General features: G+C 41.3%; 1 protein-coding gene across 1 annotated transcript in view; it reads left to right on the forward strand.

Annotated features, from left to right (window-relative positions):
• The first annotated feature begins 2279 nt into the window (after window positions 1-2279).
• The window catches only part of LOC124612861 (GTP-binding protein Rheb homolog), a 71841-nt gene continuing 60987 nt past the window's right edge, over window positions 2280-13133 (forward strand). Inside the window, exons 1-3 of the mRNA XM_047141295.1 lie at window positions 2280-2525; window positions 2602-2673; window positions 7532-7739. Of these exons, the coding sequence (XP_046997251.1) occupies window positions 2477-2525; window positions 2602-2673; window positions 7532-7739 (329 nt within the window). The 5' untranslated portion in view covers window positions 2280-2476. The remainder of the gene's footprint in view (window positions 2526-2601; window positions 2674-7531; window positions 7740-13133) is intronic.

A 13133-nucleotide genomic window follows, 5' to 3' on the forward strand; every position in this document is an offset into this window, starting at 1 on the left:
GTGAAGCGTCAAAATGAACTCTGTTGAATCTGTAGTATATGCTAACAGAAAATCAAATTACCACGAAAAATTAGCTGCAAAGAAAGTAGGGCCTCCCAGACCATATCCATTGCCTGAGAAAGTGACAAAATCAAATAAATGTGACTACAAGCAAACATTTAACAAAGAAGTGTATAATAAGTGTAAGTCATTTTGTGGGTGCAACATAAGAATGCCTGATTTTCAGCCCAGTAGTTAATTCGTTAAGTAATATATGAATTAGGGACCTTGTACATTTGTCTGCAAAAATAAAAAAAGGTCAAAAAGCTCCCACTTATTCAAAAATACGAAATGGAGAGTAGCAAAAGCTTAAATATTATTTCATCCTTGCCATAAACTGTACTTAATTATGTACAAAACAACAAAATTCCACAAAAGCAATTCTTCCTTTTTTGAGACAAGTTATGAATATTACTACTATGACTACAACTACTACTACTATTATTATTATTGACAGCAGCTGAAGTTGTATAAATATATTGATAAGCATAACTGCTACATAGCGGATGCTATTGATTTCGCACTCTGATATTTATCTGAGTTTAAAACTTTGTGAACACCCAGAATATATACCTATGAGTTGCGAGTATCAGCAAACATTATGCAGATCATAGAAATGAGACAGGAATTCCACACGTTCAAAACCATGGTTGACTCTGGGCCAAAGCAGCTTGGTATTCATGTGGAAATTGCAGAAAATCGTAAAGGGAATGTAGAATCTGAAGTGAAATAACCACTTTCCAAAAATGATGAGGACTTAGAAAACATAGACTCGTTTGTTGTAAACGAAATTTCTAACTCATCCCCCTGCTTACAACAAAGGACAGCTTTCTTTCATAGAGACTTCTTATTGAGATGTGCATGCAGTTCACTATAGAAAATTATAATCTACATTAAATAAGTACTGCCAATTTATTCTCATTTGTCTTGTCTTTTTATTTCCGGTTTTATATCACTTATGGAAAAATTTGGGCCAATTCATTAAATATTTGTAATTGTTATTAACAGCATAGCTGATCATCAGTTTTCCCTTATCAATGTTAATTACTTCAGCAGAAATCTGACTGTAAAGACATAACTGCACTTGAAAATATATAATGTTTTTGTAACATGTCACAAATCCTACACCTGAACAATACATTCGCAACATGCATCCTTGATTCCCTGGTGTAACAACCCAAAAATAAAACAGCATTCTATGTCAGGCTCAGTGTCGTGCATGTTGTCCTACCAGAGTCACTAGATGCATTTACTTTTCCTTGAGAGCTTTAATTCCAATAGTGGCACATATATCCGATATTTTGATTGCAATTGGTGTATGTAATATCTTGAGTCATAAAGAAAATATTTTGTTACACATATTCATAGCACACTAGATATGCCTGTCACAGTACAATAATGTTTTGAAGCTCTCTCAAAACGGCATGTAAAAATTCGGTAGAAGTTGAGAAACCAATCATGACCTGCAATATTGATTAAAACGGCTTATAAAAGTCACAGCTACATTAAATTGATTTATGAAATGAAAATCTAACCTTATTTTGGTGTGATTCATGCATGGAACCTTAGGGACGTTCACCTATATTCCGTTAATACACTGTTATTAGATAATCCATCCAGAGGAATATTAAGAGAATGTAACTATTTATAAAATAATCCGCCAAGCTTTTAGTGCATAGGTAAATGCCTCTATACTTCTATGTTGATTAATATGTCGAAGATAGGTAATTTTTTAGTATTGCATGTAGCCTATTATTGTTGAAGGTTTATCATAGACAATTGGTCTATAACAGCCGCTTCTTTGTATTAATTTAGCCCATGAAGCGGGAGAGACCCCGCAGGAGAGGAAAATAAGGTTGATTTTGCTTTACAACATGCCCCACGGTTAATACTAGTACTTAGCACGGAATCTTTTGAAACAATTTTCCAAAAAAAAAAAAAAATAATTCACTTCGTCTTTTTCTGTGTGTTCATAAGTATGTATGAGTAAATACCTTTCTAAATGTACTAACGAACTAGTTTGTTGATTATATACGCGTTCAGGCTTTTTCAACTTATGTTTTGTCCAATTAACATTAATATTATAGATTCTGAAAGCGTAGCAAACAAATGAAAATATAGACACAGAGAGCTATCTGAACTCTTTGTTTCGTAGCTTGTATGCTCCTTCTTCACTCGTTGATTTTTGTTACACTCTATGATACACTCTGATGGAGTGGCCTCGAACAATGAAGTCTAACCTCCTTGGTCTCGAATGACGCAAGTGATGTAAAGGTGATCTGTGGTGTTTGAATGATTGCTGGTACTGATGCCAGTGTCGTATTGTGTGACAGGAAGTTAAGTGCAGGTTAAACGTTTATTTCTTGGCTATATGTGTGTAAGTTTCTGTACCACACAAGTGAATGACTGTGTTTTTAACTGATATTGTGAAATAACAATGCCACCCAAGCAGAGAAAGATAGCGATTATGGGGTACAGGTCTGTTGGTGAGTAACGTTGTTGCATTGTAAAATTTGTATTTACATGCAGTGAAGTGGAGTGACATCTGCGTTTTTTCCACAGGGAAATCTTCCCTAAGCATACAGTTCGTGGAAGGGCAGTTTGTCGATTCATACGACCCTACAATTGAAAATAGTAAGTATTATTCATTATCAGCTTTTTGTACACTTAATTCATCACTCATCCGGTAAAATGAAGGCTGTTCGTAGTATCTTCGGAACTGACACCGATAGTTGTCTGCTATGCTGCCGTTCACACATTAGATTGCGACGCCTAGCTGAGCTAGTTATTGCCAGCCAGTGGAAAATGAGTTCACTACGTAGCTGTTTTTGCCCACAACACATCTGTTTTTCTGTTGCTCATTTGGGCACGTTTTTCAGAAACAACTAGAAAACGAAGGCAATTTTATGCCTAAGACGCATCATATCAGCCTTCCATTTATTTAATTTTTTCGTACTGAATTGGCATTACATGTTACAGCTAAAATTGTTGCTGTAGGATTTTCCATAATAAAATTTGTCTTATCCTGAGTGTTTTTAAGTACAGTGAACTATATGTTATCGTGGGAAAGACTGAGCTTAATATTTGTAAACTTTCAGGTGGCAGTAAATGTCAGGTGGCTTCTATTATTTTGCTGTTGCTATATTTCATATTAACTCAAGACAGACTGACTTCTTAATTTGCTAGTATTGCATGGTGTTTCTTGTTGTGGATTTGTAATTCAATATTTTCATATGAACTTGTCACAATATTGTTGCATATCCACGAAGTAGATGCAGTGCTACAGACATTTTTAAACAGATCTGTTGATGAAACATGTTTTGTTGTAGTGTTATGATTGTGCTGGATAAAGATGACAGTGAGACATGTTGACACATACACTGTGATATGAGATTTTCAAGGCTGTAAATTTTGACTAGAAGTCCAATGAAGATCTGAACTTTTTCTGGCTCCTATCACGTGCACTAGTGTGTTATGGTTCATCTGCTTGTAAGCACCCATAATGCACTTGTTTATGTAACCAGAGCTTTAATTTTATGTAGCACATGCATACCATAAGGAGGAATACTCTGTAAATATCCTGCAAAGGTACCTCGAGTAAGTTTAAATTCATTCTCAAGATGTAGGCTAGTTATGATAGTTTTTGTAGTGTTTAATGTATGATGGAGGTGCTGGTTCTGGTGTTTTATAGAAACTGCTATAGTAACCATCACATAAATAGTGACTGTTCCTCGGACTTTGGGAGGTAGATTTTAGCTGAACAAGGAAAGCTGCCTTGGAGATAGATTTGAGTAATGTGCAAACTCAAAAATTCTTGCAAAGTAGTGTTAGTGTATCAGTTGATTAATTCAGATGCTGTTGATTGACATTAGTACTACAACTGGCCATTTGAGATTGTGCTTGGAGAGATTGATTTTGAAATGCTCTTACTTCTGGTGAGGCATGGCTTCATTTAATCGGAGTACGTGAACTTGCAAAACAAACAGTGGTGTTTTCAAAATTGTTGTCAGTAACATGAAGAGTATCTCCATACTGTGAAGTGTGCTATGCATTACTGTAACACTAATTACCAGACCAATCTTTTTTCATAACTTTTGACAGCTAAGTGAACAAAATGCGGTAACTTCTGCCCCCTCCCCCTGAGAAAAGGCTTAAAATTATTTCATGAAGGACAGTGCAAGACTGCATATATTGTGTAGACACCATTATTCTGAGGGCATGTCCTATCATCAAAAACATCTCTTTTTCAGAACTCCAATATTGACTGCAAGAAAAATTTGTGTAGGTTACTGGCTACAACTGTGAGCAGCTGATGGCAAAAAAAATCTTTTCTGTAAAATAAGAGTACCTGTACCCAATGCCTGCAGCCATGCGTAATCAGAAAAAAGGAGTATTTCAGGATAGGCTTCTCCATTAGGCCCTGGATACAAAAACCATTTGAAGGACTCATACCAAGTGACTGTAAGTGAATTTTGGTCAGTCGATCCACTGCCATTACTTTTTAATGCCTCATTTTGACTGATCACAGCATCTGTAAGCAGATGCTACTGAACATCAATGTAAACTGCTAAATGGAACAACAGTTTTGTCATAGTCCTTTTCTAGGCCATTCCTAACTCATTTAGTTAATCTAAAACCATTGTGCCACCTGCCAAAGTCCAGGCAGTAGGTCGTAGCATACACAGTGATTGGAACCTGCCTCCCAGTATTGGTTCACACACAATCCCAGAAACAGTACTTTTGTTGTACCCTGTACTTCAACTTATATGAAAAGCTCTCTACAAATGACAAATGGATAATATAAATATTGGAAACTCCTAATTCTAAGTTTTCATTACATTCATTTCCAAAAATTTTCCTTGAAGTGATGCTATGGCATAGTGAAGGTCTTTGTCTTTTTTACAGTGATAGAACTCGGAATTTGAAATGATACAGGATCATTACCCACTGTATTGGAATTAAGATACATTTTAAATTGTACTGTCAGATTAGAAGAATCTAGAAGCTACTATGTAATGCAAAATTGACCACAAGATGTCATGGGAGGCAGACCTGCCAGCATAAAATGAGGTGGAGGTAATGTGTAGCCAGTAGAAAAGCAGCAACAGTCAATGGGTCAGTAATTCAGGAGAGCTTATTGACTGCGAATGTGGACCAGTCATTGAATGTCACCTGAGTGATGAATCCATCAGGGACATTTCAACCCACCTAAAGCTGCCCAAGTCAACTGTTGCTGATGGGATAGTGAAGTGGAAACATGAAGGTATAGCCGCAGCTAAACCAATACCACGCAGACCTCATGTACTGATCAAATTCGACTGGGACCATCGAGTGTTGCAGAGAGTGGGTGCAAAAAATTGCTTTAAATCATCTGAAGAAGTCAGCTGGGAGTATCAAAGTGATGCCAGCAGTCCAGCTAGCACTGTGACTGTGTGTAGCGAGTTAAAAAGAATAGGGTACAGTGTTCTCACAAGCGATACGTTTTTGTAGTCGATGCCAACTGGCGTTTAGGAGGTGTAAAGTGATACCACTAGAGAGTGGATTACTGGAAATGAGTGATTTGGAGCGATGAATCGTTCTAGATCCTGTGGCAATCTGATGGAAGAATTTGGTTTTGGCAAATGTGTGTGTAGTTCGAACAGTGAAGTACAGAGGAGGGGGTATTACAGTATGGTAGTTTTTTTATGGTTGGGGTCTGATACCCCTATTACACTTCAGAAAACATTAAATGCAGGAGGAGATGAACACATTTTACAGCATTATGTACTGCCTACAGTATTATTGAATAAGCATGACAATGCATTGTACTGTAAAGAGTCTCTGAGGCAATGGTTTGAGGACAATAACATTCCTGAAATGGGCTCGTCTGCCTAGAAATTCGACCTGAACCCAGTGGAACTCCTTAGGTAAGAGTTACATTGTCACCTTTGCCCCAAATCCCAACATCCAACATCACTCCCGTCTCTGGTTTTATAACGGGCATTAAAAAAGAAATGAACTGGAGGCATAATTACAGAAACCAGTACCTGTATGTTAGAAGTATTGACTCTGGCTGTTGACACACTTGTTCCAGTGTGACACAAGGCAGTGAATGGCTGTCTCATAAAATTCCGGGGCTGCGATGTTAACCAGTTCCACACATACAGCTGGGTGTCTTTGTCCGAATCGTTTGCCCCTCAGAGAGCCTTTTTAAGGGGACCAAAAGTGGTATAATCATAGGGGGAGAGGACCAGACTGTGTGTAGCATGGCCGAGAACCTCCCATTTGAATTTCTGCAGGGGTGCCGTGACTGTTGGCTGTATGTGGCTTTGCATTGTTGTGGAGCAGAATGACCCCATGGGTGAGATTGCCTGGTCGTTTTGATTTGATTGCTTGGCGAAGGGTGGTCAAGGTTTGCGAGTAATGCTGGGCATTCATTGTTGTCCCATGCTGCAGGAAGTGGATCAGAAGGGTCCCCCTTAAAAAGGCTCTGAAGGGCAAATGGCTCACCTCGGACGACAATGTACAGCTGTACGTGCAGAAATGGTTAACATTGCAGCCCCAGGAATTTTATGAGACAACCATTTACTCACGGCCTTGTCACTGTGGGAAAAGTGCTTCAATAGCCAGGGTCAATACTTCTAACATACAGGTACTGGTTTCTGTAAGTATGCCTCCAGCTCATTTCTTTTTGAATGCCCCTTATAGCCCCTTGAGGAAGAATACACTGCAATTCTTCCAGGCATTCAGACACCTCATTGAAAGTGTCCTCAACAAAGTTCAAGCCACTATAAAGGAAAGGGGTGGACACAACCCATATCAATGTTTGCTGATAGCAGCCCAGATACTTTTGATCAAATAGTGTATTTAACATTTTAATGTTTGTTTACAGTTCCTTCATAGTGGCTACTGCTTGACATGTATATTCAAGAGACTTAAATATAGATTATTCTGAATTTAAAATACAAGTCTGTTTTTACTGAGGTGGAAATATTGTTACTTTGGTCTATTTAATTTTTAAAATCTTTATTAAAGATAAAGTAATTAACTATATTTGTTGATACCTGGTGTAGCTAATAGTCAGTTGACAACGAATTCAAGAAGCAGTGAGCAATAAACAGAATTTTGATGCAGTTGTGAAAGGGTGAAGTCAGTGGGTCAGTAAAAGTATGTAACAGCCAGACTATGTAACATGCGACAAGATGTCTTCTGCTGCCATCCTTGCCCCCCCCCCCCCCCCCTCCCCCGCCCCCTCATTTCTTTTCCTACGTTATTCTGTTCAGTGATTTGCCTGTGTATCTAATTTTTAATGAAGGTATTGTTAGTTTTGGAAAATCCAGGACAGAATGCAACAATATTATTGTTAGTTTTAAGTTTTTATACAATTATGAAATATTTGGTGTTTTAATTATATAATCCACATGTATAGTTTTCCATAGGTAATAATTAGTATTTGGTCTTCAGTGTTTACATTTTTAAGTGGACTACTTTAATTTTTCTTTCTTTTTTTCAGCTTTTACAAAATCGACTCGTGTCAACAGTCAAGAATATGAACTTAAACTAGTGGATACTGCTGGTCAAGATGAATATTCTATATTTCCAGCACAATATTCAATGGATATTCATGGTTATGTACTTGTGTATTCAATTGACTCTGCAAAATCATTTGAAGTTGTACAAATAATATATGACAAACTACTTGATATGACAGGAAAAGTCCAGTTAGTATTGCTGCACAATTGTGTGGAGAACCTTTTTACTTAATATTGTTGAAATAACTTCTAAAAAAAATGTGGCTTGTTAATTTAGAAATGTGTTTAGTATAGAGAACTTAAAACTTTAACTTATTCTAATTTCTCTTCAGATCTAATTCAGAATAGATGTTTTTGTATGGTATGTTAGGAACTAAAACATAACATTGTTCACTTTTTTACTCACATTGTAGTATATAAATATTAGCTATCATCTTGACGTTCATCAGGATGACTGACAAAGGCATCTCACTTTTAGCAAGTATGGCAACAATGATGTCACAGATTCGACAGTGTGAAGTGATCAAAGACAATTACACAGTACAAAATTTATTTGTGGTAATTAAAATAAGAGCCAACAGTCTTGCTGCCGTGGTAACACTGGTTACCATCATATTACCAGGCTGGGCTAGCACTTGGAATTATCACTGTGCGGTTCTGCCAGGAGCTGTTGGCGAGTGAGGTGCACTTGGCCCTTGTGGAGCCAGTCAAGGAACTACTTGATGGAGAAGTAGTGGCACTGATAATGACTAGTCGAGCAGTGTGCTGATTACCTGCCCTTCCCTATCCCCATTCGCTGATGGCTAAGGCCTGAGGATAACACGGCAGGTGGGGTTTAGGCAGGAGCAGACAAAATAAATGACTTTCTTTTCCTACACACACACACACACAGAGAGAGAGAGAGAGAGAGAGAGAGAGAGAGAGAGAGAGAGTGTTAGGGCTAATACGTCACATGACTAAGTCCACAATACCGCCAAACCATCAGTAAACAATATTAACTATCAGACATCTGAAATGTGCAAATTCATACTTGATGTGAATTTATGTTGTTGTGGTGGTCTTCAGTCCTGAGACTGGTTTGACGCAGCTCTCCATGCTGCTCTATCCTGTGCAAGCTCCTTCATCTACCAGTACGTACTGCAGCCTACATCCTTCTGAATCTGCTTAGTGTATTCATCTCTTCGTATCCCTCTACGATTTTTACCCTCCACGCTGCCCTCCAATACTAAATTGGTGATCCCTTGATGCCTGAGAACATGTCCTACCAACCGATCCCTTCTTCTAGTCAAGTTGTGCCACAAACTCCTCTTCTCCCCAATTCTATTCAATACCTCCTCATTAGTTATGTGATCTACCCATCTAATCTTCAGCATTCTTCTGTAGCACCTCATTTTGAAAGCTTCTATTCCCTTCTTGCCTAAACTATTTATCGTCCATGCTTCACTTCCATACATGGTTACACTCCATACACACTTTCAGAAATGACTTCCTGACATTTAAATCTATACTCAATGTTAACAAATTTCTCTTCTTCAGAAACGCTTTCCTTGCCATTACCAGTCTACATTTTATATCCTCTCTATTTCGACCATCATCAGTTATTTTGCTCCCCAAATAGCAAAACTCCTTTACTACTTTTAGGTGTCTCATTTCCTAATCTAATTCCCTCAGCATCACCCGATCTAATTTGACTACATTCCATTATCCACGTTTTGCTTTTGTTGAAGTTCATCTTATATGCTCCTTTCAAGGCACTGTCAATTCCATTCAACTGCTCTTCCAAGTCCTGTCAGAGACCGCAAAGAATTACAATGTCATCGGCAAACCTCAAAGTTTTTATTTCTTCTCCATGGATTTTAATGCCTACTCTGAATTTTTCTTTTCTTTCCTTTACTGCTTGCTCAATATACAGATTGAATAACACCGGGGAGAGGCTACAACCCTGTCTCACTCCCTTCCCAACCACTGCTTCCCTTTCATGTCCCTCGACTCTTATAACTGCCATCTGGTTTCTGTACAAATTGTAAATAGCCTTTTGCTCCCTGTATTTGACCCCTGCCACCTTCCGAATTTGAAAGAGAGTATTCCAGTCAACATTGTCAAAAGCTTTCTCTAAGTCTACAAGTGCTAGAAAGGTAGGTTTGCCTTTCCTTAATCTAACTTCTAAGATAAGCCATAGGGTCAGTATTGCCTCATGTGTTCCATTTCTACGGAATCCAAAGTGGTCTTCCCCGAGGTTGGCTTTTACCAGTTTTTCCATTCGTCTGTAAAGAATTTGCGTTAGTATTTTGCAGCTGTGACGTATTAAACTGATAGTTTGGTAATTTTCACATCTGTCAACACCTGCTTTCTTTGGGATTGGAATTATTATATTCTTCTTGAAGTCTGAGGGTATTTCGCCTGTCTCATAAGTTTTGTTCACCAGATGGTAGAGCTTTGTCAGGAATGGCTCTCCCAAGGCTGTCAGTAGTTCTAATGGAATGTTGTCTACTCCCGGGGCCTTGTTTCGACTTGGGTCTTTCAGTGCTCTGTCAAACTCTTCACACAGTATCGTATCTCCCATTTCATCTTCCTCTACTTCCTCTCCCATTTCCATAATATTGCCCTCAAGTACATCGCCCTTGTATAGACCCTCTATATACTCCTTCCACCTTTCTGCTTTCCCTTCTTTGCTTAGAACTGGGTTTCCATCTGAGCTCTTGATATTCATACAAGTGGCTCTCTTTTCTGCAAAGGTATCTTTAACTTTCCTGTAGTCAGTTTACCCAGGTCCCATTTCCTTAAATTCCCACCTTTTTGCAGTTTCTTCAGTTTTAAGCTACAGTTCATAACCAATAGATTGTGGTCAGAGTCCACATCTGCCCCGGGAGATGTCCTACAATTTAAAACCTGGTTTCTAAATCTCTGTCTTACCATTATATAATCTATCTGAAACCTGTCAGTATCTCCAGGCTTCTTCCATGCATACAACCTTCTTTTCCCCCCTGCGGGTTCGGGGGTTAGAATATGCCCGCGGTATTCCTGCCTGTTGTAAGAGGCGACTAAAAGGAGTCTCAAATGTTTCGGCCTTATGTGATGGTCCCCTCTCGGGTTTGACCTCCATCTTTCTAAATTGTTCCTAAGAGCGAGCCAATTGGGGAAGGGCGCCTTACATGGTGCACTGTATCTGTCGTGCATTGAGACCTTTAGCTGGCTTTCTCGTCGTTGCAATGGTGTCCAGCTTGTTTTCCATCTCTTGGGCGAGGATACGTCCATGGGTGCGATTTCCACGCTGCACTGTGCAGTGTTGCTTTCGCTGCGACGACAACCTCATACATTTTTGCACCTAAGATCCAGCACAGTAGCCAGTCCGTTGTCGTGGGGCCGCCTTGTACCCTGTTGGTTGTAGCCCCCTGACAACACAGGGATCGCTCTACTGATGCCTGCGCCGTTTACTCCCCATGTATGCCAAGGAGTAGATGCCCATCTCCCTGGGGCATCAGGACTCCCGGCAATGGCCATCCTGCCAGGTGGCCCTTGCTGTGGCTGGGTGGCGCCCATGGGGAGGTCCCTTGGTTGGAGTAGGTGGCATCAGGGTGGATGACACGCAATGAAGCGTGGCACATCATCTGTTGCTGGTGGCCAGCCACCAGCAGTCTCTAAGCGTTCGAGGGCTCATTTGAAAGGTAACGTTTATGACCCCAAATCGTTCCCATCCCTGGCCACACCATGGGAGGAACGAAGGGCAATGAATGACAGTGACACGTATTCGCCCCGGTATCTCGTCTGTACCAGAGCTGATGGGGAATCCTTTGTATCCGTGAAGTCTCAGTTCTTTGTAGAGCATTTAGAGGACAAGTTTAGGGAGGTGGAGGGCTTGTCCAAAATGCGCTCTGGGTCAGTTTTGATAAAAACGGCATCCTCCGCCCAGTCACGCAGGTTACTTGCTTGTGACAAGTTGGGGGATGTTAACGTTACCATCACACCACATAAGAGTTTAAATATGGTCCAGGGTGTTATTTTCCATAGGGACCTACTTTTGCAGTCTGATGACGAGCTGCGCGCCAACTTAGAGTGTAGAGGTGTTCATTTTGTCCGGCGCATTCATCGGGGTCCGAGGGACAGTCAGGTTGCTACCGGTGCCTTCATCTTGGCCTTCGAGGATGATACATTACCGGAGAAGGTCAAGGTGATGTTCTACCGTTGTGACGTCAAGCCCTATATCCCTCCCCCGATGCGGTGCTTTAAGTGCTGGAAGTTCGGCCATATGTCTTCCCGCTGCACTTCCAGCCTCACATGTCGAGATTGCGGACGCCCATCTCATCCCGATACTCCATGTGCTCCGCCTCCCATCTGTGTCAACTGTGGAGAGCCTCATTCACCTTGCTCGCCAGACTGCAGGATCTTACAGAAAGAACGCAAAATCATGGAATGTAAGACCCTGGACCGACTGACTTACACTGGGGTTAAGCGGAAATTTGAACGGCTACATCCCGTGCGCATGATGGCATCTTATGCCTCAACTGTCACTCCTGCTCCAGCTCCTTTAGCTGCAACACAAACAGTCAGCTCTCAGAGTCAGAGGACCTCACCTGCCCCCTTGACGACGGGGGCCCCTTCTCTCGCTGTTGCTCCCACACCATCTACCTCGTGAGCAGCACCCACTAAACCACCGGGGACACCAGTCCCCACTTCTAAGCCGGAGAAGCGTAAGTCTTCTTTTTTTCTCTCGCTTGGAAGGGATCCCTTGGGTCACTCCCTTCCCAGGTTCCTACCAGCGGCACAGCAGACACCAACCAGTGGCTGAAGAAGCCACAGGTCGCTGGTTGTTGAGCTTCACGATCATCTTCGGTCCCGGAGACTGACTCCAATAAGCCCTCTCAACAATGACAACCAAAGGAACAGCGACAGAAAACGACATTGAAGACCCGTAAGACCAAGGCACCTGCGGTGGCACCTACTCCACCGCTACCTACAAGCTCTGCGTCTGAGGATGCGGTGGAGATTCTTGCGTCGCTGAGGACCTCGATCTCGCGGGTCCCTCAGACGCAATGGATAGCACTTGCACGGGTGCTCCATCGGAGGCAGCAGGTGACCCAGAGGCGTAATCTGCCTTCCCAGTCCCGTCACGCCTTTCTCAGCCATGGACAATACCATCCTCCAGTGGAACTGCAGCGGTTTCTTCCACCATCTAGCTGAGCTCCGATAACTTATCAGCCTTCACCCTTTCTTCTGCATTGCTCTTCAGGAAACTTGGTTTCCAGCAATGCAAACTCCCGCCCTCCGTGGCTATCGGGGTTATTATAAGAACCGAGCAGCTTATGAAAGGGTGTCTGGTGGCGTCTGCATATATGTCCTTAACTCTCTTCACAGCGAGTCTATCCCTCTACAAACAGCTTTAGAGGCTGTCGCTGTTTGGGTGTGGACGCCATAGGCTGTTACCGTCTGCAGTCTTTACCTTCCACTGGACGGTGATGTCGCGCAGCATGTCCTGGCTGCGCTGATAGCCCAATTGCCTCTACCTTTCTTATTACTGGGCGACTTCAACGCCCATAACCCTCTGTGGGGTGGGTCAGTGGCGACAGGTCGAGGCGCCACCATTGA

The sequence above is a fragment of the Schistocerca americana genome, chromosome 1 (assembly GCF_021461395.2).
Source record: "Schistocerca americana isolate TAMUIC-IGC-003095 chromosome 1, iqSchAmer2.1, whole genome shotgun sequence".
Taxonomy (NCBI): Eukaryota; Metazoa; Arthropoda; class Insecta; order Orthoptera; family Acrididae; genus Schistocerca; species Schistocerca americana.